We start from the raw sequence: 26,839 nt of genomic DNA on the forward strand, positions 1-26,839 counted from the left end.
TCCCAATCACCATATATTGTCTGCATTCCAGCTATAAAACCTAATTTTCATCAACATCTAACTAAACATCTTCACAGGCTCCAGATTATTTTTTTTTCCCGTATCTAATTTTAACTGTGGATGGGATGATCATGTTGACTAGCCCCAATCAATCCCTGACCTTTTGATCACCAAGTGAGATATTATTTTCCATCAGTGTTTAAAGCATTAAAAAATTTTAAAATAATAATAATACTAATTGATTGTACCTTTCACCATCACCAGGACTCACTGGCAATCCAGATCGATGTCTACAATAATCAAATGAGGTTGAAAATGGCTCTCAAGGGGCCAGTGGCAGTGATGGCCTTAGAGAACTATCTAAGGCAAGGGGTAGGCCTTGGAAGGGTTATTAGTGGTTGGTAGTGACCTCAAAAGGGCTGTCCGTGGCTGCTGGCTGGGAAAGCAAAAGGAAATAGAAATGAAGGAGGATTCATGATAAATGAGGAAGAGATGTTGTGCGAGAGATTCTTCCTCCACACAATGGGAATAAAGAAGATATATATATATATATATATATATATATATATATATATATATATATATATATATATATATATCTTCTTTATTCCTATTGTGTGGAGGAAGAATCTCTCGCACAACATCTCTTCCTCATTTTTATATATATATATATATATATAAAGTGAGAAACACATCCACATTCTTCTTTACAAGAATAATCATAAGCAACCTACTTGGTAGTTTTTTTTTTTTTTTTTTTTTCAAAATGATTATTGGACCTGTTTTGTTATTTCAGTCATTCATTGGATGGTTACGAACATCTGATCAGCATGATTTTTATACAATGGCGCGCCCTAGTGGTATGAATGAATGGATTGGATCCGCATGGAGGTCTCAAAACCTATCTTTGCCAAGTTAACCATCTAAGTTGTTGGATCTAAGGTCTGAATATCTCAACTCATATGGTTCAAAAACACAAAAACTCCCAACTCCAAAACTCAGAATCTTTACTCAGCTCAACATTTTAATAATTAAATTTAAAGCATTTAATTGGGAAGACAATTTTAAAATTGCTGAAAATAGATAATACTCTGAAGCAAAACAAAATTCCACTCATGGCTCTTTTTGACAAGATTCCCAGTTCAACACCAGGCATGGCCTGACCATTTGACAGCCCCAGTGGGTGTTATATTTGATATTTTGATTACTACTGTAAGCTTTGCACATACCCGTCCTTACTGTATGGATGAATCTCATCTCCAAACAGTTGAATACATGCCATGTGTGATTTTCGCATATCAAGCAACCATGGTTGAGGATGGCTGATGCTTTCATCCCTCTTCCTCTGAACTAACAATTTCTAATTCAATCAAATTCTCTGAAGCCTCTTCGGTTTTCTTTCTCTTTGGCAGTGGTTGTTGGTTTTCTATGACTATTTTGGAAGCTACCTTCGTCGCAGAAGATACCCTGAAAAACAGTACCAGGATCGTGCTTCAATGCACAGAACATAAACCAAAAAAATAAATTGTAGAACTATTATCTGATAAGTTCACCTTTTTTGGGAACTACCCCTTTGTTGGTTGTGCTCTGCAGACCCTTTACTTGGATCTTTTGAATGCATTTTCCCTGCAATTAAAGCAGCAAAAGCTCGAACAAATAGGCTGCAGAAGATTGGCTGACATGAACAAGAGAGGAAAGAAAATTTACTTTATACCTGTGACTTCTGTTAGGAATCTTATTCCTTGTGATCGGCTATTGGTCGTCACCTTACCTGCATTGCTGTTATTTGTATATCATACTGTCAGAATTAATTAGTAATTAGCAAGAATAGCAGGAAGCCTCCTGCCAAGAGATTTGATATTTTCTTTTAGCATGGGCAGAGCCAGAGCCAGAGGCTGCATTGTTCACTCAACATCAAACAGGAAGCCTTGCTAAGCTCATGCACACCTCCATTCATCTGACATGTCTGTGTAACATCCGTGCTGTGCATCAGGTGGGCCCTAGTTTGCAGATGAGCTGTTCCAAAAATCTGGCTGGCCCGCCCATCATGTAGGTCATACATGTATGGGATGTCCAGTAAGTCCAGGTTTGCATGCGTGGCCATGTGATACAGGTGCATGTGGACTATGGCAAAGCTCAACTACGTGATTACAACTTCAGACTGTTTCCTAATCTTGATATATTTATCAGAAGAACTGCACATACGTAACTCACGCTAGTTTACTTTCACTAACTGAGAGAGTGGAACTTTCATAAGATCCACCCAGTAGTAGATCAGGTAAGCTGCCTCATGTTCACCATGGAACCCAAAAATCATGATGATCCAACACTCAGGTGGGTCACACAACAGGAAATGGTTGGGATGGAACACCCACCATTAGTTTAAGGCCCACAGTGGGGTTTATGTCATCCAATCCATTCATCTGATGTGCCTCGTCAGGATGAATGAACTACCCAAGAATCACAGTATTCCAAAATCCAGGTGGGTCATACCAAATGAATTTAGAGGTTTTAAGCATAATTTTATGGGGGGCCCATGTAAATGTTGATTTAGCCTATTTTTAGCATCAAGGCACATGAGGTGTTGTACCTGATGGACAGGGTGGATTTCAAACACATTTAAGTCATTTCCCCAATGTTATAAAAAGTAACCCCAGTAGGTGCCTAGGCGAGGTCCCAAGCATTTTCCTTACTAGAAAGTTTCACAGGAGGTCAAACAATAATCATGCTTATATAACGTTGAACGCCCCAGTAGTTGGGAGTATAAAATACACAAGGGTAATTGCTGGTTTAGGATAATCAACAACAAATCAAGGGCATGTGTTCAACATAATATGAAGAAATATCTGTAAGACATCTTGGTTATAAGAAAAGACAATGACTCCTAGGGCTGGCAATGGATATCCATTTACCGAATTACCTGACAAATCTGAACAGGAAAAATTAGGATTCGGAAGTGTTTTCTACTCAACTTAAAAACTTTTACCTGCTTACCCAACTTCTAAGTAGGTCAGATACTGTTATTAGCAATCAGTGTCTGCTTACCCAATTACTTGAGGGTATTTTGTAATTTAATATATTTTAACGAGTCATGGAGTACTAATATAATTAGAATTGCAAAAATAAATCCAACAATGGTCCTATTTTAACCAACAAGTGTCCATGAATCATAGGTTAGAATTGTTCAACCACTCTAACTGGACATGAATTAGAAACATTGGGTCCCACAATGTAGTCAGTTTTGTTAGGATCTGTGAAGCCTAATCATCAGAGGTGTATTGTTCATCCAGTCATCACTTTCGTGGGTTGAACTCCACATTAAGCTCAGAGAGTATTAGAGTTGTGCCTTTGCTTCTCCTGCACCTTAGGGATATGGGACTAGATATGAAACACCTAGATGGACCATAGGTAGGTATGTGCAAAATCCGGGAACATCACTTCTAGGAAGATGTCGAAATCTTGATCACTTGTTGGAACAGGTAGGGACGCTGGGCAGGGTGGCAGTGGGAAAGCCAGATTGGGATATGTTGTAGCAGGATCTACGAAACTAAGGTGGTTGTACGGTTCCACTTTTGATAACTGGATTTTGATCCATGGATATAGATTGGATGATCCCTAAGGCCTGGAACAGGATCTTGCTCAATAAGATATGGATATAGATCTTTATAGAGGGAGATACCTACTAAGCTTAGTGCAGGTACAAGAAGGCTCGGTGGTGTGGGTGGTGCTTAAACAGATAGAAGGAACCCAATGAAGGTAATGGATCAAATTTGTGGGCATCCATCCAATGCATTCTTTTTGAAGTTAGTCGAAAGAGGGGAGATCGAATTTACTAAGAAATCCATCACTTCGATCGCTGAGTCCTGATTCAAAGGTTAGCACTTGGTGGGCCAATTGTTAGATCAATGAGATTCATTTCGATCAATTTTTCCTCAGGAGGCAAATATGCACATGTTATGTTACGATGCATTCTTCGCACTGGGAACATATGAATTCTGCATTATTTCCCTCAAAGCAACACAAGTAGCAAAGCCAATTGATCAAGTGGTTGAAGCAGTATTTTATGCATATACAAATACATACACAAATACATACCTGGTCCCAAATGAAGCATCTGAGCCAAGTAGAGGCACAACACCTCAACGCAGAGTGAATGGGGAGCATAATGAGCAGTCGAGCATCAGTTGAAGTAGTTGACTTAAGTTGCATATATAAATCCTGATCGAGCTTTTGCTTCTCGTGATCGTGATTGCCCTTATAGATCGTTATCGATGATTAGGACCTTCATGATCGAGTCCTAGAAGCATACCCCATAGCACAAGCAGTTATTCCAACTTTTGGGCCTATATACCAAGGCATAGACAAATCCATCCATTAAACCAAGGGTAGATGCATCATAAGCACGGAGGAAGTGCCCCCTTGCTTGGGAGTCCAGAGGCGAAGCCCCCGGCCCAGAGGGCAATTTCATAATTTCACATGGAGTATTATGTAAACCCTTGTTCGTTTGGGGTAATATATATTATGTCGTGTGAGAGAGAAGAGAGAGTTGTCATTGTATTGAGAATTGCTTCTTTGTTTTTTTTGCATTCGAGCATAGTTGGTGTGAATCCATGGACGTATTGACATGGAACCACGTAAATCTCTGTGTTGTGATTTACATATTTTCTCCTCTCTTTTTTTTTCTTTTCTTTTGATCGATGTTGTTGTGTGTGTGATCAAGGAGAGATCTCCCAACAATTGGTATCAAAGCTCTTGGTTTGAGTGGGAGCAATGTCAGAAGAAGGAAATGTGAGGATTGAAAAGTTCAATGGTTCGAACTTTGAATTTTGGAAGATACAAATAGAAGAGTATTTCTATCAGAAGGATCGAACTTTGAATTTTGGAAGATACAAATAGAAGAGTATTTCTATCAGAAGGAACTATATCTTCCTCTTGGAGGAAAAAAGAAGATACTAAAGAAAATGTCCAATAGTGACTGGGAGGTGCTTGACAGAAAGGCTTTGGGAACGATTCGACTTTCTCTGGCGAAATCTGTTGCGTTCAACATCGTGAAGGAAAAGACCATAGAGGAATTGATGGCAGTCCTATCAAGGATGTACAAAAAATCCTCTGCTTCCAACAAGGTTCTTCTGATGCAGAGGTTGTTCAATATGAAGATGTCTAATGGCGGAAACGTGGTTGAGCATCTTATTGGGTTCGAGCAATTCTACTGAATCAACAAAGTTGAAATATGATGTTGTTGGCCTCGTTCTAAGTGAGAAATCTTGGGGAAAGCCTCAAGATCTTAAAGTGAAACATCGGGGAATGCTCTAAATGTTGAAGAAATAGGAAAAATATAAAACAGAGGAAACAAAACTATGGTCGACTGAGATCAAGGAAGAACAAATCATCCAAGCCTCCGCAAGGAAAGGGTGATGGTTGTTGAAATTGCGACAAAGGGGGCACATGAAGCAGGACTATAAAGTTCCAAAGAAACAACAAAAGGTAAAGATTTTGTAAACATCTCTAAAGAATGCATTTCTAATGCCCTAATTATGTCTTTGGATCAAGGTATCCCGTATCGGTATCGGTTGGCGTAACGGTGTCCTCCAAAACAGATACGGATACGGGGGCGTAACGGTGATACGGGGGCATAACGGCCCGTAACGGCGCAAAAAATTTTTTTTGCCAAAAAAATATGAAAAAATATGGATTAAATCCAGAATATTCTAAGCATTCCAAATATGCATTCATTTATAAATTGGAACATGTTTATGGTGGTGTAACGGTCCACTCTTTGGTGAGAAGTTGTATCGGACTTTCTGATGAATTTATGAACCAGATAACCTGAATTTGACTACAAAATTCATATATTTAATTTTCTAACTATCTACTATCAATGATAGATATATTAGAATGAATGTAAAATGAAAATATCTTACATCAGGTGTTTGCAATTATTTTTGAGGAATTTCTCGAACATACCTGTGGTCCTGTGCAGTGTGGTGCACGTGACTGTGATAGTGTGATTCCTTTCTATGACCTAACATCCTCAAGTCAAGAATATTAAAAAAAAATAATTAGTAGTGTCTGATATACTCCCCTGCAACTTGATTAAGGATTACTTGATTGGTTGTCAGGGGAGCTATTTTAAATACAAGTTCGGCAGTGTCAAGTGTGTGCATGGCTTCTTGCAATAATACTATTGTGAGCTGTCTGCTGCAACAAATACTTACCTTAACACAAATATATACTCACAAGTCACAATCACAAGTCACCACCAAAATGAAAATCTGCTTTTTTGTGGTTGCTCGACCTCCACATCATCGTCATCGTCACCATCAGGCTGAGGCTGTCCAATAGGTGTAGGTGCTACATATCCATAATATCCAGTGCCAGAAGGAAATACTAGATCAACGAAACTAGAGGATGATGATCCTGACTAGGCAACGACTCTGACCCGGAATAAGGATATCCACCAGTGCCCGTCGAATAGCCATACTGGTGCCCATACTCAGGCTGTTGAGAATCTTGAGATTGAGAGTGCGTCTGCTGTGATGAGTAACTTGGATTTGGATCTGGATATCTATAATCATATGGATATTGATCGGGAGGGCTACTCCAACATGAATGTGATGGAACAGGCTCAGTATAACCATCATAATTCAATTCACCATAAGAATATCCATCATAATAACCAAGACCATGAGCCTGCTGATGTTCCGAACCTCTCGGACCCGGTGCACCACTAGATGTACCCACCTCCTGCTGGCTGTATCGTGACTCGGTACACTCATAAGTCCGACCTCGTGTACCACCTCGTCGCTGTTCATCGACATCGTGATCTGTAGACGGCTGTATAGGGCACTGAGCAACACCAGAAGTGCCAGCACCAGGGGCAGGGGGGTCATCGTCTTCATCCGACACGGTCACGCTACCACTGCTCGTACTCTTTTGTTGATCTTGAGCCGTATCTGTACGTGGCATAAACGCTGCCCCTCTTACTGGGTCCAACACATCTGCACGACTCTCTTGTTGCGCTCTGCGTATTTCTGGGTCATCAATTTCCAATTCTTCACTATCCTCTTCAATTTGTTTTTCCCTTGTTTCCAACCAAGGTAGAAGTGGGTCATCCTCATCATAAATATTATCCAAGTTTATTGGACAGTAGTCTCCGTCATCAGTAGCTGTAATGCTCCTATAATATCGTCGCATTCTTAGTTTTATATTGTAGTGCATGAAGACAAGTCTATCTAATGTTCTAGTCTGCAATCTATTCCTATTATTTGAATGAATGAGCGCAAAACAACTCCAATTCCTTTCACAGCTAGAGGAAGATGTTGTCTGGCTCAAAACTTTTACTGTAATTTTTTGGAGAGCCTTCGTACTCTCTCCGAAATTAATCCACCATTCGGCCGGTTGCAATCTAGACACTGCATGCTGTGCAAGAGCATCTCCAAAGCTACCAAGGCGATTTCCAAATGTATCTAATTTATTTAATGCCTTTATTTGCAGATCTAAGTCAGGCTCTAATCTCTTTATCACATTTTTTAGCCCGACACGAACTTCATCATCCGCAACAAATGATTGGGCATATCTATACCTAGGATTTAGGTAGTAACCTGCTGCATGAAGATCGTGATGGAGTTGGTTTGTCCATCTCTTGTCGATCATCTTCCAATAAGTCTGCCAACTTCTACAATCACGTTGAATTGCAAGCTTTACCTTATCCATGGCATCATATAGGAAGCCCATGGTAGGTGCTTCATCGGATTCAACAAGACGGAGTACCCTCATTAGTAGCTCCATCACCTTTAGGATCGCCTTGACCTTCTTCCAATATTTGTTGTCCCGTATGGTGTTCACAACTTCGACCGGTATTCCTGATGTCTTCTTCCCATGTTTTGTGTTGAGCCATTCTCGGGAAGCGAACATCTCACTCAACTCTTCTCTATGCTGGAATAAACTCTCTAATGCTATAAAGTTTGTTGCGAATCTAGTCGCCGCAGGCCTCAACAACTCTCGTCCTTTCGTAAACTTTCTCATTATTGCAACTACTTGATTATGGTTGTAAATAAACGTCGTCACTTCCCTTGCCCTTTCGACCATTTCCTTAACATTCTTCTTCCTCCCAATATCTTCCAATATAAGATCAATACAATGGGCAGCACATGGTGACCAAAAAAGATGTTTTCTCTTATCCATCAACATATGTCCTGCAAGCTTATATGTTGCTTCATTATCTGTCACAATCTGCACTATATTCTCCTCTCCAATCTCGTCCACAACTTTATCCATTAGTCCATTAATATAAGTAGAATTTTTTGTTGCCTCTGAGGCATCAATTGACTTGTGGTATATAGTTCCTAAGTGACAGTATACCATGAAGTTGATCATGCTGCGTCTGGTTGGGCCAGTCCAACCATCACACATGATTGTGCATCCTCTGGCTTGCCATACAGGTTTAAAGGTAGCCACGTATGCTTTCACATCCGCATACTCTGCATCTGTCCATTTTCCCCTAATCTCCTTAGCCGTGGGAGCTTTTATTCCTTCACCTGCTTCTGCTGCTGCATCAATTACCACCTGCCAATATGGAGAATTGGCTGCGTTAGGAGGTATGTTGGCATGTATAAATAACTTTGCTGCTGCTCTACCTAATTTCTCAACGAAAGTTCTACTCCACATTTGTTTTATCTTCTTTTGTTTAGTTGATTCTTTCCTAAATAGGATTAGATCAATAGAGGGTCTCCTAGGCTCATTTACTTCTTCATCCAAACGTATAGGGGCATCATGTGAAGATGTCTATCGTCGGCTCCCAAACATACGTCGTAACCCACCAAACCTACCCCCCCCTCCTGTATCACGCACTGACCCATGCGTGCCAAACATGCGGCGACGTTCTTCCTCTTCACGAGCTAGACGCAAGCTCTCTCTCCTAGCTATAGTAAATTCTCGATCTGAATCTTCGTCAGAATCAATAATATCTTCATCACGAATGCCCATATATTCAGGACCAAACACTTCCTGTCGAGCTGCATCCAAAATATCATCTTTCTTCTTTTGTACAGCAGCACGTTTACCCTTCGACTCATCCAGACTAGCTTGCATTAAAAGCATTATCTCTTTCGGTACTCTACTACATGGCGCAACTTGACCCTTTCGATGTGCCAAATGTTGTTTGAGACGGGTAATTCCACCAGTCACTAGTCTATCACAATACTTGCACTTCATTTGGTGCCTAGTACCACCAACCCTCTCACAATGTTGCCATCCAATATCATCACTTACTTGTTGTTGGCCAGATCCAGACATTTCTTTAGGCTTAGGTAGACACTAGATAATTAGATTTGAGTATGAGTGTATGACCTATGTTAATAAAGATGATTTTATATTCTAACTAAACCCTAAGAAGCTCCAAGGCAAAACCTGTCCAATATAAGCAAATAAAAACATAAAGTCACTAATTCGAAAATAGAAAAAAATTATAAAATGACACCCCAAATCTGTAAAATACACATTAACATGTTCTACTATGATTAACATATCACATGGCATGATTAAAACAGTAAAACAATCATTAAAAAATTATTTTTTAAATTTAAAAAAGAAGGGCCATAATTAATGTGTAAATAGAAAAAAATATTAAAAAATTATAAAATGACACCCCAAATCTGTAAAATGCACATTAACATATTCTACTATGATTAACACATCATATGGCATGATTAAAACAGTAATACAACCATTAAAAATTGATTTTTTGAATTTTTAAAAAAAGGGGCAAAATTCATGCGTAAATAGAAAAAAATATTTAAAAAATATAAAATGGGACCCCAAATCTGTAAAATGCACATTAACATGTTCTACTATGATTAACACATCATATGGAGTGATTAAAACAGCAAAACAATCATTAAAAATTGATTTTTCGAATTTTTAAAAAAAGGGGCAAAATTCATGCGTAAATAGAAAAAAATATTTAAAAAATATAAAATGGGACCCCAAATCTGTAAAATGCACATTAACATGTTCTACTATGATTAACACATCATATGGAGTGATTAAAACAGCAAAACAATCATTAAAAATTGATTTTTTGAATTTTAAAAAAAGGGGCAAAATTCATGCGTAAATAGGAAAAAAATATTTAAAAAATATAAAATGGGACCCCAAATCTGTAAAATGCACATTAACATGTTCTACTATGATTAACACATCATATGGAGTGATTAAAACAGCAAAACAATCATTAAAAATTGATTTTTTGAATTTTAAAAAAAGGGGCAAAATTCATGCGTAAATAGAAAAAAATATTTAAAAAATATAAAATGGGTCCCCAAATCTGTAAAATGCACATTAACATGTTCTACTATGATTAACACATCATATGGAGTGATTAAAACAGCAAAACAATCATTAAAAATTGATTTTTTGAATTTTAAAAAAAAGGGGCAAAATTCATGCGTAAATAGAAAAAAATATTAAAAAAATATTAAATGGCACCCCAAATCTGTAAAATGCATATTAACATGTTCTACTATGATTAACACATCATATGAGATAATTAAAACAGCAAAACATATTAAAAAAAGTATAAATACCTATTTTTGACAAATTTATGAAAAATGGCCCACCAAGCTTTGATTCAACAAAATCCGCCAATATAATGTGTTTTTTCCTCAAATATCTAGCCAAGGTTGGTCGAAATTAGCAGTAGAAGGAGTGAGAAGGAGTTTGGAAGCAAGAAGTTTCGAAAAAACATCAAAAACGGACCTTAAAATGCAAAAAAAAATGGCCGTTTTTCGACCGTTACGGCGCTGACCATTACGGGTGACCGTTACGCCCGTATCGGCCGTTACGCCCATATCGGCCGATACGGGTACAAAAATTGGAATCGGCCGTTTCGGCCCCGAATCGGGTAACGGTGCGTACCATTACCGTTACGTATCGGCCGTATCGGCCGATACGTAACCGATTTGGCATTCCTTGCTTTGGATTCTCGTATCGGCCGATACGTAACCGATTTGGCATTCCTTGCTTTGGATACTCGTAATGAATCTTAAGCAATAGATTTCGGTGCCTCATTTCATGCTACTTCGAGTAGGAATGTTCTTTATAATTATGAGCAGGGTAATCTCGAAAAGTATACTTGGGAGATGATGAACCCTGCTATATCATTGGAAACGGGAACGTTTAGATAAACAAGTCGAATAGGACAGTGTTGAAGCTGAAAGATGTCAAACATGTTCCATATCTAAAAAGGAATTTGATTCCGGTTGGCCAGCTCACAGATTCTGGACACATGACAACCGTCACTAGTGATTCATGGAAGATCATGAAGGGGGCTATGGTAATTGCCCGGGTTAAGGAGTGTGCTCTTTACTTAACTTCCGACTCTTATAGTTCCATTGCAGTTGCATCATCAAGGGTGGACACACATATATGGCATCATGGACTAGGGCACATGAGCAAAAATGAGATAAATGTTCTACTTTCTAAATAAAAGCTACCAGGGATTAGTCTCACTTCGAAAAGAGGTGGGAACACCCTGTGTCTTCAAAAAAATAATAATAATAATAATAAAGGCTACCAAGGCTAGAATCTACTGATATGGACTTTTGCAAAGATTGTATCTATGGAGAACAGAGGAAGGTTAGCTTCTCGAAGGTCGAAGGGGCTCCAAAGTTGAAGTGGTTGGAACTGGTTCAAATTAATGTGTGGGGACCAACTAAGGTATCCTCTATCGGTGGCTCTCTTTATGTTGTTACATGTATTGATGATGCTAATAGAAAATTGTGGATTTATTTCTAAAAGCATAAATCAAAAATATTTGATGTGTTCAAGAAATGAAAAGCTTTGGCTGAGAATGAAACAGGTCTAAAGCTAAAGTGTCTTAAATCAGATAATATGGGAGATTATTGCGATAACAAGTTCGAGGAGTATTCTACAATTAATGAAATCAAGAGACAAAAAACAACTCCAAGAAAGCCACAGCAGAATGGTGTAGCTGAGCACATGTACAAAACTATTTTAGAGCATGCAAGGAACATGAGAATCCATGCTGGATTGCTTAAATAGTTTTGGGCAAATGCCGTAAATACTACAACTTGATTAACAGAAGACCATCAATTGCTTTAAATGGTGGATTGCAAAAGGAAACATGGACTTTAAAAGAGGTAAACTTATATTATTTAAAGGTATTTGGTTGTATATCTTATATCTATATCGATTCTAAAAATAGGACCAAGCTTGATCCTAAGACCAGAAGGTGCAAATTCATTATAATAATTTTGCTTATCGATCTTGGGATGCTGAAAATCAAAAAATCATTAGGAGCAAAGATATGGTATTCTATGAAACTGACATGCATACGCATAAGTGGCGCAGCCGACTGATGGGAAGGATGCATCCAAGCATAGGCATTTTCAATCTAAGCATGAGAACTCAAACAAATATAGAGAACAATTGCATAAATTTGATTCAATTCAAAGGTGTCCTCACATTACTCATCTTAGGCCCTTATATAGACTTTTGCAACGTACATATAAGGAAAAAACATAATGTCATTGACAACCAATGACTTATTACAAATATGAAAACGAGATCAAAAGAGATAAGGATGCATTAAAAATGTTGACTATTGGATTATTCGTAGCTAGCTAATTGATTTCGCTAGCTAACTACCTAAATAGGAGGCTTGAGCCTCATTAATGGGTCAATTGTTGGGCTTGGGCTTAATGGGCTTTAGCTTGGCCCATGGATCATGGGCCCAGATCAGCCTGCATCAATCCTCCCCCATTTGAAAGAACTTGACTCCGACGAGTTAATATGGCTTGATATTGCTCATAGAGGTCAGGATTCAGATGCTAGAAATCGGTAGTTGTGATCCATGTAGCATCGGAGAGAGGTTGTCCTTAGCAACGAACGAGAAACTTCTAATAACCACCTTCGCGCATGAAGACGATTTGGTCATCGAGAACATCAACGATCGTATCTGAAGGTGGAAAATCGGTTGGAAGTGTGATGGCTTGTTCTTCGATATCATCATTAGTATGGTGCCCATGATAGATGGAAAGATCTTCCACATTGAAAGTAGGACTAATAGGTAAATCTAGTGGGAGATCAAAAACATAAGCCTTGGCACTGATTTTCTTTATGATTTTAAACAGTCGCACATTGCGAGGATGGAACTTGTTCAAGACGAATACAGGCCATAACCATGTCACATTCCACAAATTCAACAAAGCAACGTCTTGTGTATGCATGTTGCTTATAACTTTCATTATTGGTGGCCATATTGCATCGAACTTCGTCATGCACCTTTTGCATATGGCAAATGAAGTCATCAACTTTTGTACTTAGTCTCAACTCTATAGGAACCAAATCAACTAGAAGACGCAATTGTATACCAATTACTGCTTCAAAAGGAGACCATCCCTATGGACCTATTGACTGAATTATTATAAGCAAATTAAGCCATGGGCAAGGTGTCCTGTATCGGTATCGGTTGGCGTAACGGTGACCTCTAAAACCGATACGGATACGGGGGCGTAACGGTGATACGGGGGCATAACGGCCCGTAACGGCGCAAATTTTTTTTTTTCTAAAAAAATATGAAAAAATATGGATTAAATCCGGAATATTCTAAGCATTCCAAATATGCATTCATTTATAAATTGGAACATGTTTATGGTGGTGTAACGGTCCACTCTTTGGTGAGAAGTTGTATCGGACTGTCTGATGAATTTATGAACCAGATAACCTGAATTTGATTACAAAATTCATATATTTAATTTTCTAACTATCTACTATCAATGATAGATATATTAGAATGAATGTAATATGAAAATATCTTACATTTAGGTGTTTGCAATTATTTTTTAGGACCAAAATTCATGCGTAAATAGAAAAAAAATATAAAAAAAAAATATAAAATGGCACCCCAAATATGTAAAATGCACATTAACATGTTCTACTATGATTAACACATCATATGACATCATTAAAACAGCAAAAGAATCATTAAAAAATGATTTTTCGAATTTTCAAAAAAAGGGCCGCCAAAATTCATGCGTAAATAGAAAAAAATATATAAAATGGCACCCCAAATATGTAAAATGCACATTAACAGGTTCTACTATGATTAACACATCATATGGCATCATTAAAACAGCAAAAGAATCATTAAAAAATGATTTTTCTAATTTTCAAAAAAAGGGCCGAAATAAAGAAAAAAATATAAAAAAAATATAAAATGGCACCCCAAATCTGTAAAATACATATTAACATGTTCTACTATGATTAACACATCATATGACATCATTAAAACAACAAAAGAACCATTAAAAAATGATTTTTTGAATTTTCAAAAAAAGGGCCAAAATAAATGCGTAAATAGAAAAAAATATAAAAAATATATAAAATGGCACCCCAAATCTATAAAATGCACATTAACATGTTCTACTATGATTAACACATCATATGGCATCATTAAAACAGCAAAAGAATCATTAAAAAATAATTTTTCGAATTTTCAAAAAAAGGGCCAAAATAAATGCGTAAATAGAAAAAAATATTAAAAAAATATAAAATGGCACCCCAAATCTGTAAAATGCACATTAACATGTTCTACTATGATTAACACATCAAATGGCATGATTAAAACAGCAAAACAACCATTAAAAATTGATTTTTCGAATTTTAAAAAAAGGGGCCAAAATTCATGCGTAAATAGAAAAAAATATAAAAAAATTATTAAATGGCACCCCAAATCTGTAAAATGCACATTAACATGTTCTACTATGATTAACACATCATATGACATGATTAAAACAGCAAAACATATTAAAAAAAGTATAAATACCTATTTTTGATGAATTTCTGAAAAATGGCCCACCGAGCTTTGATTCAAAAAAATCTATAATATAATGTGTTTTTATCTCAAATACCTAGCCAAAGTTGGTCGAAATTAGTAGTAGAAGGAGTGAGAAACAGTTTGGAAGCAATAGGTTTCAAAAAAACAGCAAAAACAAAGCTTAAAATGGAAAACAAAAAAAAAAAAAAAAAAAGTTACCATTTTGGGCCCGTAACGGGCCGTATCGGCCGATACGAGTACAAAATCTCGTAACGGCCGATACGACCCCGAAACGCGTAACGGTTCCCACCATTACGGCCGATACGTAACCGTTTTGGCACACCTTGGCCATGGGTATAATTAAGTCTCATGTAGCTACATGATCGCGGACAAGACACCATAATAACTTGCCCAAAGTACAATTGACCACTTCCATTTAGCCATCGGTCTGAGGGTGGTATGCATAAAGAACTGAAGCTTGGTTTTCATTGTTGCCCAAAGAGCTTTCCAGAAATAACTTATGAACTTGATATTACGATCAGACACAATTGACAATAAAAGCCCATGATGACAACCAACCTCTCGAAAGAATAACTGAGTAATCTTCAGAGCATCTGCTATATTTGAGCATGGTATAAAATGAGCCATCTTTGAAAATCGATCAACCACCACAAATACTGAATCAACTTTCCGAGCGGCCTTTGGCAAACCCAAGATGAAGTCCATGCTAAGATCTTCCCACGAAGCATGTGGGATCGGCAGCGGTTGATACTATCCACTGTTTTTCTTTTGACCCTTAGCAAGCTAGCAAACCCTGCAGAACTTACAAATCTTAGCAACATCTGATTTTATACGAGGCCAAAAGTATCTATCTCCAACGAGATATAGGGTCTTACCACGACCCAAGTGTCCACTATACCCATCGGCATGTAACTCACTCACAACATACTCACGAATGGATGTATTGAATAGACAAAGTTGCATTCCCCGAAACAAGTAGCCATCGTGAATGTTGAACTATGGGTGTCTCACATGCTCTCCACTAAGAATGCCAATATAAATACACCCGAAATACTTGTCATCAGCATACTCACACCGTATCTCTTCGAATTCCAGAAGAGTGACTGCCATCGATGACAATAGATGTGCACGACGGCTTAATGCATCAGCAACCTGATTGTCCTTGCCAGCCTTGTGACGAATGACAAAAGAAAACGCCTGAAGGTATGCACTCCACTTGACACGACGAGCACTTTTCTTCTAAGAGTTTAAATACTTGAGTGCTTCATGATCATAATATAGGACAAACTCCTTTCTAACCAAATAGTGACGTCAATGCCATAGAGTCTGCACAACGGCATAAAATTTCAAGTCATAAATGGAGTAACGCTGCTTTGCATTAGAGAGCTTTTTCGCCGAAGAAAGCTATTGGATGCTGCCCCCCCCAATGTCGACATTAGAGACGTCACAGCTCACCTCCAATACCTTCTCAAAGTCCAAAAGGCACAAGATTGGAGCTTCGATCATCTTACATTTGATTTTATCAAATGCTCGTGTTGTTGTACTTGTCCATCGAAACTCCATTTGTTTCATACAATCGGTGATTGGGGCCATGATGCTGCTAAAATTCCACACAAAACGTCTGTAAAATGTAGCAATGCCGTGAAAACTATGGCTTCAGAGATAGTGGTAGGTGTCAGCCAATCAACTATGGCTTTCACCTTGGTAGGGTCCACCTCTACACCTTACGATAAGACAATGTACCCTAAGAAAACCATTGATGCACTCATGAAGGTACACTTTTTTAAGTTGATGTAGAAGCGCTCGCGATGAAGGACTCTAAAGATGAGACTTGGATGATTAAGGTGCTCCTTTCTTGACGTATTGTAGATAAGAATGTCGTCAAACTAGACAACGACAAACTTACCAATAAACAGGCACAACAACTACGTCATAATGCACATGAAAGTGCTAGGCACGTTTGTGAGACCAAATGGCATTACTAGCCACTCGTGGAGGCTGTCTTTCGTCTTAAATGTCATCTTCCATTCATCACCAAGTCAGATGTGAATCTGGTGGTATCCCCTGCAAAGATCAATTTTGGAGAAGACGTTGGCATATGGCATCAAGTCTAGCATATCATCAAGCCGAGGAATGAGGAAACGATACGTCACTGTGATTTTACTAATAGCTCGGTTGTCACACACATGCGCCAACTTCCATCCTTCTTGGGAGTAAGGAGGGTTGGAAATACACAAGGGCTTAGGCTCTCTCGAATGTAGCCCTTTTTAAACAACTCATCAACCTAGGGAAAGAGCATTGGGAAGCTGTCAAATGGATTCTCAGATACATGAGAGGTACTACTGATGCCGCGGTGTACTATTTGTAGGGATATGTTGATTCAAATCTGGCAAGGGATATTAATAGCACAAAGAGCAGTATCGGTAATGTGTTCACTTTGGGTAGTGCAACGGTTAGTTGGGTCTCATGGTTACAGAGGATTGTTACCATCTCGACAATAGAAGCAGAATATGTTGCTACAATAAAGGCTTGCAAGGAAATGGTATGGCTATAGGGTATCATGGAGGAGTTGGTTAAGAAGCAAGAAAAATGTAAGTTATACAATAACAGTCAAAGTGCAATCCATCTAGTAAAGAACTGAGACTTTCATTCAAGAACCAAGCATATAGACATCAAATATCATTTCATACGATTGCTTTTGGAGGATGTACAATTTATTTTGGAGAAGATTCACACAAATCAGAACCCTATAGATACGTTGACCAAGGTGGTCACCAAGGATACTAAAGTCATGTTTAGTTTCTATTGGTCTTCAAGCTTGAAGACCGTGAGGAAATTCACATCAAATTCTCTATGGAGGCATGGGCTTTTACAAATGCAGCATATTCAGTGGGAGATTGCCTACGATCGGTCTCCAAGTGGGAGATTGTTAGGATGTGGAGCCTAATCATCAGAACTGTACCGTTCATCTAACCATCACTTTCATATGGAGTTTAATGTAAACCTTAGTTCATTTGGGGTAATATATATTATGTTGTGAGAGAGAGAGAGAGAGAGAGAGAGAGAGAGAGAGAGAGAGAGCCATCGTTGTATTAAGAGCTACTTCTTTGTTTTTTGCCTTTTTAGTATAATGGATCAATGTGAATTCATGGACGTACCGAAAGGGAAGCACGTAAATATATGTTGTGGTTTGCATATTTTCTCCTTTTTTTTCCTTTTTAATCGATATTGTTGTGTGATCAAGGAGGGATCTCCTCTCCCAACAAGTTTAACTTGGGTTATTGTACGTCCACATGTACAGCTTCTACTGCTCATGTATCATACTTTGCCAGAGTACCTAAATAATGCCAGAATACCCAATTTCCTACTATCGGAATCCTCTACGACACCGATGTTCGATGGTCGGTAAATCAATCAAACTATATTGGTGGGGAATGTTGTATATGTAACATCCACTCCAATCAAGTTGCCCTGGGAGATAAACCAGCCAGATTGACAACTCAGGTGGGCCATACTACGAGGAACAATGAGGATAGCAGTAGCGGCAACTGTATCAGCCGTTGAGACCTCCCCCGCAGCAGTAGAGGCAACAGTACAAACCGCCGCAGCAGCAGCTCCCGGCCACAGCAGCTTTTGACCACCACGGAGGTGCACGGCCCATCCATCCTTTCGAGCGTCAGTAGCACCAGCAGCACCCCCAGCACCACCACATAAGACTTTCACATTGTTAGTGGGGCCTACCATTCGAGTCCCACTCTCTATACATACGGGAACAATTAAGGTCGACTATCACATGATATGTTGGATAACATGCTAATGTGCTTAGCCTGATAGGACACACTAGTAACATGCTTAGTGTAATGGATACCATGGCCATTCATATGCCCATATGCATCATTTGTATGCTTGTTGTGGATGACGATTGATCATAGCTAGGGGTGTACACAAACTGAGCTAGCTCAGTTAGCTTGCTCGACTCCACTCGAAAAAGCTCGATTCGACTCGGTTCGAAGCTGAGTTCGAGCCAAGTCGAGCTGATTTTTTGAGCTCGAAAATGAGTTCGAGCAGGCCCTAGCTCGACTTGACTCGGATCGAATCCAGCTCGAATCGAACTTGGATCGAACCAGTTTGGTGACTCGGTTACTTTGCCATTGATGTTGCTCACCAACTGTTTGATAAAATGACTCAACGAAGTGGCATTTGATAAGCATCTGATGAGCTTAGAGATACATTGTATATCTTATATTTATGCTCAACTACTTCCATTCAACCCGGGGTGATACATGGGAATTAAAAAGAGAGCTGGGATAAAATAGTTCTCTCTGCATAAGATGACATCTTGGACTTTGCCATCCCAACTAGGACAAACTGAGGAGGTTATCAAGGTAAGAATTCTTTTGCCCATTTGTTGGGCTTATCTGCATGAGAAGATAACTAGGATGTTATTTCTAAAAGAGAACAAGCACCTAACTATTCAACTTCGATATTACCTACAATATGCATGTGACAAAAGCATGAATATGTCATCACATTCATAAGTAATTTGTTTACTTTGCCATTGATGTTGCTGACCAACAGTGGGATTTTGAAGTTGCAGTTCAGGTGTTTGTGGAAATGCCTCAATGGCGAACTCGGCTCAATCTTGGCTCGAACTCGGCCCGAGCTGGCCCGAGTTGTTGACTGAACCGAGCTGAGCTGGCCAGTCGGGCTCGAGGACCGAGCTAAGGTCAGCCAGTGTTCAAGCCGAGTCGAGCTGAGGCCAGCTCGACTCAATGTACACCCCTAATTATAGCATACGCCTTTCGGCTTGAGATACTTAGGAGACTCTACATGGGGTCGCCCCGCCTGATCGCGCGATATACGCGGGTTTGGTACATGACTTGAATGGTATGACTCATGCATTTCGCATTCTGCATGTCACAATTAGTTTCACACCCTAGCGACATCAAGGTTGTGGCCTCCACAGACTACAATGGCTGGCCAGATTGGATACCGGAAATGTGTTCTACACTTGGGCACTATAGATGTCCTTAGGTGAAAGTCCCTAAACCCTGTGGTACCAGTAGGATGCTCCAACGTCGAGACTGAGTGGATAACATGAGTATCCGAGTGTCAAATACTACTAGGCCACATCTCCAACTATGTAGAGGTCAGTTGGAAAGGGGTGTGACCTCATTTGCCTGGGTGTAGGAAGCTATAAGCTAGGTTGAGTTTAACCAACTCGTGAAATCGGTCCGCTATCAACGAGCCGAGTGGGCATTGGCATACCACTGACGAGACGGATAGTGAGGTCTTTTCCACTCACCTGGTCATGCGCACGATGGGTGATAGCTAGCATTGGAGTGTACTAGACCACGGTGCTGTTTCCAGTTACGAATTGTTCTAATACGCCGACTAGATGAGGATTGACATGTTTGTGTTGCATCTTTAGCATATGATACTCGGCCACGTAGACCTTGCATTGCATAGCCTTGATATGGTTAACAACATTCATGGACTTGGCAGCTTAGCCCTTCATTATTTTCCGCGTAGCGCACGCACAAATGCATTCTACTAAGCTTCGTAGGAGGCTTATGCACGTTTGTTTACGTTGCAAGTGATGTTAGGGCATCTCAGCAGCATTGAGCCTGGAGCATGAACCTGATTTTTTGAGTTCTTAATCACTTATATTTCCCTTTCCAACACTATACTCAATGATTTGGTACACTTATGGTTATGCTCCTTTACAAAAAATAAAATAAAAAATCAGCCTGAAAATCTTCATGGGATCCTGGGATCGGAACCTAGTATATGGGAGCTAAGAGCCGAGAATGAGGTACTACGGAGGCTGTCAGCACCAAACTTGGCAGCCGAGAATTTAGTGAGCCCAATTCCCGAGTTTGGGGCATGACAGGAATGCGATGCCAACCATACGTGTTTAGGACATCATGATATGTATCTTTCATCAAAACAGTTTGTAACTCACCAAGATCAATTGAAGATAGAAAAATCAGCCTGATCTAAAACTCAGGCAAGCCACACCACATGAACTGAAGGGTTTAGCAAAAAATTAACATTTTTCTTGTTGGTGTGGCCCATCGGAGTTCTCTATCAAGCTAGTATTTTGTACATACGTTTCAATAAAAGCTCACCTTAGGAACGGAGTGTATTTACATAAAGAAAATGGTGTGGCCCACAGAGCTTGGGTGTTTCATGCATTGTGTAAAAAGGTGTTGTAGTTTGTAGACAATTCTGGCCTAGTTTGGGAATTACAATGTGTTGGAGGGAGAAAGTGTAAACAAAAGCTCCATGGAGCTCATCGTGATGTTTGTGTGACAACCACTCCATTCATCAATTTCTCCAGCCTATGTTATGGCTTGAGCCCAAAAATGAGGCAGATCTAAATCTCAATTGGGCTACACCATAGGAAACAATAGGGATAGCCACACCATTGAAACTTTCCTGGGGTCCACTTGATGTTTCTAAGCCATCTAACATGTTCGTTAATAAGGTGATTCCCATCAGAACAAGACGTAAAAACAAAAATTAGCACATTCAAAATTTTGTGGCCCCAAGAAAGTTTCAATGGTGGGCGTGCAATCTCACTGCTTGTAGCATTACTGATTTTGAAGCCAATGTGCTGCATGAGGTTGTGCAATAGATGGACAGAGTGATATAACACAGACTTCACAGTAGGCCCCATAGAGCATTTGGTTACACAATTACCCCACAGAGTGGATACACACCAGTTACCCAGCTAACAATCGGATATCCAATTTACAATCAGATACAAATACGAAGTTGGGTATTATCCAGGGGACTCGGATAAAAATTTTATACGGGTATCAAATATCTCAGTCAGATAGGGATATCAGATACTGCAATATCCAACCCGTTTACAGCCCTAATGACTCCTCATTATATAAAAATTCAAGAGCATCTTCAAGAACTCTTTATGCTGTTTGATGTTTAATTTACATAAAATCTAGCAGAATTTTGACGAAGTAGTGCTAAAGGTAACAGCTATCAATCAGCGTAAGCTCAAGATTCTGGTACACACCTTAAAGCTTTTTTCAGCCCATCGACAGACATCACTTTCACTGGCTGCACAGGCTTCCCAAAATTGGAATGACCTGCTAGACGATCCACCAAGTAAATCCCCTCAGCATTGAGATGGTTCCTAAATGCTTGTCGTAAGTTCCTGAAACAACACCAAACATATCAAAGCCAATGAGACAAGATCAAGATACTAAGGAAATACAAGTGGAGGTTTCAGTAGAGAGTAATACTGGGTTTTACTTGTTTTTACATAAAATATAAAGAAATTGCAGATGAACCAAATACATTTTGATGATACAAGGAAAAAAGCAAACACTTACCCACCCTTAAGCTCAGAGCGCAGAGTTGAGTATTTTTGGGATACATTCTGGCATGAGACAAAACCAAAACAACTTTAGATTAGTAGCTACAAGTTTAAGATTTGTAGATTTGTATCAGATTAGGCAGGCTTGAGCAGCTATGCTCACCGAAGTATGGTATTTGCAGTATATTCCACGACGCCTGAAATGAAAAAATACTTGGTAAGGTAAAGAGGAAATATACAAATACAAATCATACTAGAAAAATGGAATCCAGAAATAGACACAAGAAAACCACTTTGATTAGTACGGGAATAAAATTATTTGTTCATTTGAGGTCTTGGTGGAACAAAGATAGCCCTCTCTTTCTTCTCTACTGTTGATTTTTTCAGATACCAAGATCAACTACCCCAGAAGGTCCCAAGGTTTTTAAAATCAACCTCATGAAAATATAACAGAGGTTAAAAGAAATGGAACAAAACCGGGAAGGGATGCCTAAAAAGCCCCTTACGTCAGCCATGAGAACATTTTCGCATCCATTATAATGGTTTCCACTATACAATGACTTTATTCAAAATAATGGTGTATTTTACGCTTGGGGGGGGGGGGGGGGCGGGGGGCGGGGGGCGGGGGGTATCCGGATATATTAACTCCACCTAGTAGTGGTGCACCAACTGTGACGGTGGTCGGGATGATATTTTTATCATTTGTTTCTGATACCAAATTCCCAAATCTAGAGCTTCTTTTGGTATTTTCATTATATTGACATATGTATGTATGAGAAAGCAATGACTGAATTTATTGGTACAATTAAGATAGGGGAAAAGAATTCCCAACACGAGCCAAGCAGTCCCTCTCTGCACCTTCAAACAACAAGTTGAAAACTCTTGTGGAATTCAATCAACAAATTTGAGCACTCTTGGAAACCATCTTCCTGCCAGCAATGCTCCACCTTCAACCATTCTCAGTTGAGATGCCCCATTCAGCCACTAAGCCTCAATCACCAAAGAAGTTTGGTCAAGAGAAAAATCATGATCAAAACTTGCATCACCAGCATGAAATGCCATAGCCGTGAATCACCAAGCCTCAAAAAGGAAAATAACAATCCAAATTCAGCTTCAATCGAAAACTTGAGCAATGCCATTAAGTTTCCAAGAAGCCTACTAAAATCTCCAACCAGCTGGCGTCATTGGGCTATGACGAGCATCCAGACACTTTTACTAAATTAATTCTCCATTTTCTGACAAGCCTATTGTCTGTCAGCTTGCCCAATTGAAAATCAACCAAATGAGACCCAATCAAACACAAACCAAACGTGATTTGATGAATTATGGTCCATTACATAGAAATACAACTAAAAGAAGAAAACATTCTTAAAAATGATGGTTTATTGGTTTACCTTTTTTTCCATAATGTTCCTTTCATTGAATCTCACTCAAGTCTTTGTTTCGATCCCTAAATAGCCCTAGATCTAGTGTAAAAATGACTTCCATGCTTCCTCAATAAATGAAATAAAAGAAAAAAAAAATCAAATCAAATTCAGGACGTTATGGTCGTGTAAACCCGTATCAAGCCGTATTAGGCCCTATCAATGTTGATACGCCCAGTGTAATGGAGAAGAAGAAGAAGAAGAAGAGAAAGAAGAGGAAATTTGAGAAAGTTTGAGGGGAAAAACATCAAATTTAGACCGTTATGGTCGTATCAGACTATATTGAACCATATTGAGCCCTATTAGTGCCGATATGCCCCGTTTTGGCTGATACAGGCCAAAGATTTTAAGGTGGACTTATTTGGCCCCGTGTCACAAATTGTACCCCACCAACAGAGATATGATACAGCCATATCAACCAATATGATACTACTATTGCAGACCATGGCCCACTAGCAAACGCGCAACCATCTCTTAGCCATTTTAGGGAGAGAGAGAGAGAGAGAGAGAGAGAGAGTATTAACCATTTTCGAGATAGAGAGAGGAATGGTTAAGCAACTAAGGTCCTATTTGAATTGTGGCAAAGGAAAAGAGAATGGATGACTTCTCCCATGATGGGAAGTTCCTCCGTGTTTGGATGGCAAAAGAAACATTGATTTCAAAATGCAATTATTAGCCTAACACCTAGTCAAATTCCCATGCACGAAATATGAGGCGACTTTTGTGAGAGCTTTATTTTAGATTTCCACCTATTATCCAAACAAGACCCACAAAAAGAAATCCATGGGAATCCATGTTCATGGAAGATCTTGGAAAATCATCATTGGATAATCATTATAATTTTGTTTTCTTTTCTTTTCTTTACCCACCATCCAAACAAACCCTAAAAAGAAAAGGGAAAGGGGAAGAGAATTCATAACCGAGTCTAGAACACACAGTGAACAGATATGGTGCCACTAAAGCAATGAGAATAAGAAAACATACTTATTTATGACCATTGCACAGGCCATCCCGTCCTTTCTTTTCCCCTTGCATACACCGTAATCAACAGAAATCCCCATCTTTACAACTTGATGAGCTGAATATACACTCAATGAGAACCCATTACCCTATCAAAAGACAATGGAAGTTAGAAACATCCAGAATTTCCAAAGAAAATTACATGCAACCATTTTCAAATTTATACCGCAGCATCCTTGCGAACACCCGCATTGAACAACGCAAAAACTGTTCCAGCCAGTTCGTTGCAATTCTTTGTATAAGCATCACCAAACAAGAAAACAGAAACTGCCAATTCATCCAAACACCCCATTTTCCACACACAGAAAGTCTTTGAGTTGGAGCTTTTTTTAGGAAGCCCTTTCTCTGTTAAGACGCCAACAGTCGCCCAACAGCCAGAAACAGTATCGCCCATCAGTGAATTCCTAACAATACACAACGTATATAAGAAATGGTGGCAACATTGCAATCTCACAAACGGCTAGAAAATTATTTATGATAAATTTCACTAGATCAGATTTGGTACCGTATAGCTGGCAACCGAATGAAGCGGACATCCGAAAAATGGTTATTCAAGTCCATGGCAGAGACAGAGAGATTCCTGACAAAAAAAAAAAAAATTTAAGGACCTAGATATCATTTATTTACTTTTCATTGGGATGAATGCTGACCCTAAGCAACCATCTGCAAACACCAAACACAAATGTGACCCCACATAGCCAATGTGGCACATGTGTGAAAGATCCTGACCATTCTCAGGCAAGCTTCACAATGAACATGCTGGAGCCCAATAGTCAGGTTGATCCACTAATCAGGCAATCCACACAGGTAGATTGAGTATGGACCTAACCATTACTTTTTTTACACATGCTACCCACCTCAATTTCTGCACTAGGCCAAGTCACCAACCTGGTCCCCTGATGAACTTCATGCATCTCACACATGTTGGCACATGTGGGTTTGCTTGTGTTGAAATTTTCCACGATCTAGACCATCAATTGCCATCCAAAAATGAGGAGAGACGTGTAGTGAGAGTTGGAATCGCTTTGGTGGTATGTTCTTGCAGACCATAGGATTTTCTTAATAATTTTTCTCGTGTTTTCTCAAGTATCTAGTAATGGAGTTGCAAATCTGTTTTTATACTCTGGCACACAATCCTGATTACCAATATAATCAATGCCCCCAGAGAGAAACACCCCACGCTAATCTAAATTAAGGGGTCGTTTGGATGCCTGTAAGTTCCTAACGAACATGGATCATTTAGCAGTAACTGTCCATCCATAGGCATCATTCAATGGTTAGCATCTTCTGATAAGACACATATTTGGCCATGGCCAGTACCATAATGGGGCCCATCACATTGAGTAAAATGAAGTGAGGGGACCAATTAAACAAACGCAATCAGATTAGCAAACGTTGTGGGGATTACCTGGATCTCCACCACAAACGGTCAAGATTAAGAGGGCCTCATGGTCATGAATGCAACATGTGTTCCACGTCTGCAGACAGGCATTTGCGAGAAGCATTACAGTGAAGGGCTGATCTTTTAACTTACCGTATCCGCAAGCCTGAAAACTTTTCAATATCAATTTCTTTTGAGAGCGAAGGGTTTGATTTGGGAGCAGTAGCTATGCTACTGAGTTCATTGTTATCAGTTAGATAGTCCTGGACAGCATTTCGGAACACAGACATGTCAGCTTTCCGCATCGGCAATCCATCATCCGAGAGGTAGGCTGCAAATTGGATGGAATCAAGAAATACCCAATTCATGCTAATGGGAATAAAGAAGGGAACTCATGAGAGAGAGAGAGAGAGAGAGAGAGAGAGAGAGAGAGAGTGTGTGTGTGTGTGTGTGTGTGTGTGAACGCGCTGAGGAGATATAGAACATACCCAGATGAAATAATTGAGAAAAAAGAGAGAAAAAAGAAAGAACCTGGTGGTCGGGAATGAAGGGAAGAAGGAGAGGCAGGTGGGGTTTCCAGAACTCTGTCTTGGAGTGAGAGAAGGAGATCTAAATCCTGTTGGTGAGTCGTGGACATGTTTGGATTAGATTGGATTGCCTGTTTTTTCTTCTTCTTCTCTGCAATGAGAGTTATTGTGGAAGCAACCTGGGTTTTTTTAAGACGGGAGGGATTGTGAGAGGCTTTGGAGGGAGATCTCAATTATGGAGGGAAAGGAAATGGTTCTTCACGACCATTTGCTGGCCCTACACGCACG

At 39.3% G+C, this 26,839-nt stretch overlaps 1 protein-coding gene across 1 annotated transcript; it reads right to left on the minus strand.

Annotated features, from left to right (window-relative positions):
* Positions 1-990: 990 nt before the first annotated feature.
* LOC131237193 (uncharacterized) lies at positions 991-26,839 on the minus strand. Its single transcript, XM_058234862.1, has 11 exons — positions 26,556-26,839; positions 26,178-26,355; positions 25,149-25,223; positions 24,810-25,047; positions 24,608-24,732; positions 22,363-22,396; positions 22,216-22,262; positions 21,897-22,037; positions 1,715-1,779; positions 1,554-1,626; positions 991-1,467 (listed from the first exon to the last, which is right to left on the minus strand). Exons 1-11 carry the CDS (start codon positions 26,659-26,661, stop codon positions 1,332-1,334), a joined length of 1,218 nt encoding a protein of 405 aa, XP_058090845.1. The 5' UTR covers positions 26,662-26,839; the 3' UTR covers positions 991-1,331.

Source organism: Magnolia sinica, chromosome 2, assembly GCF_029962835.1.
Source record: "Magnolia sinica isolate HGM2019 chromosome 2, MsV1, whole genome shotgun sequence".
Taxonomy (NCBI): domain Eukaryota; kingdom Viridiplantae; phylum Streptophyta; class Magnoliopsida; order Magnoliales; family Magnoliaceae; genus Magnolia; species Magnolia sinica.

Excerpts from the sequence above, each read along its gene's own strand:
- LOC131237193 (XM_058234862.1), bottom strand. The coding sequence starts at position 26,661 with ATGTCCACGACTCACCAACAGGATTTAGATCTCCTTCTCTCACTCCAA. Across the intron at positions 26,356-26,555 it reads CCTTCATTCCCGACCACCAG|CCTACCTCTCGGATGATGGA; the intron begins GTTCTTTCTTTT and ends TCCAATTTGCAG. Across the intron at positions 22,263-22,362 it reads ACTGCAAATACCATACTTCG|AATGTATCCCAAAAATACTC; the intron begins GTGAGCATAGCT and ends GTCTCATGCCAG.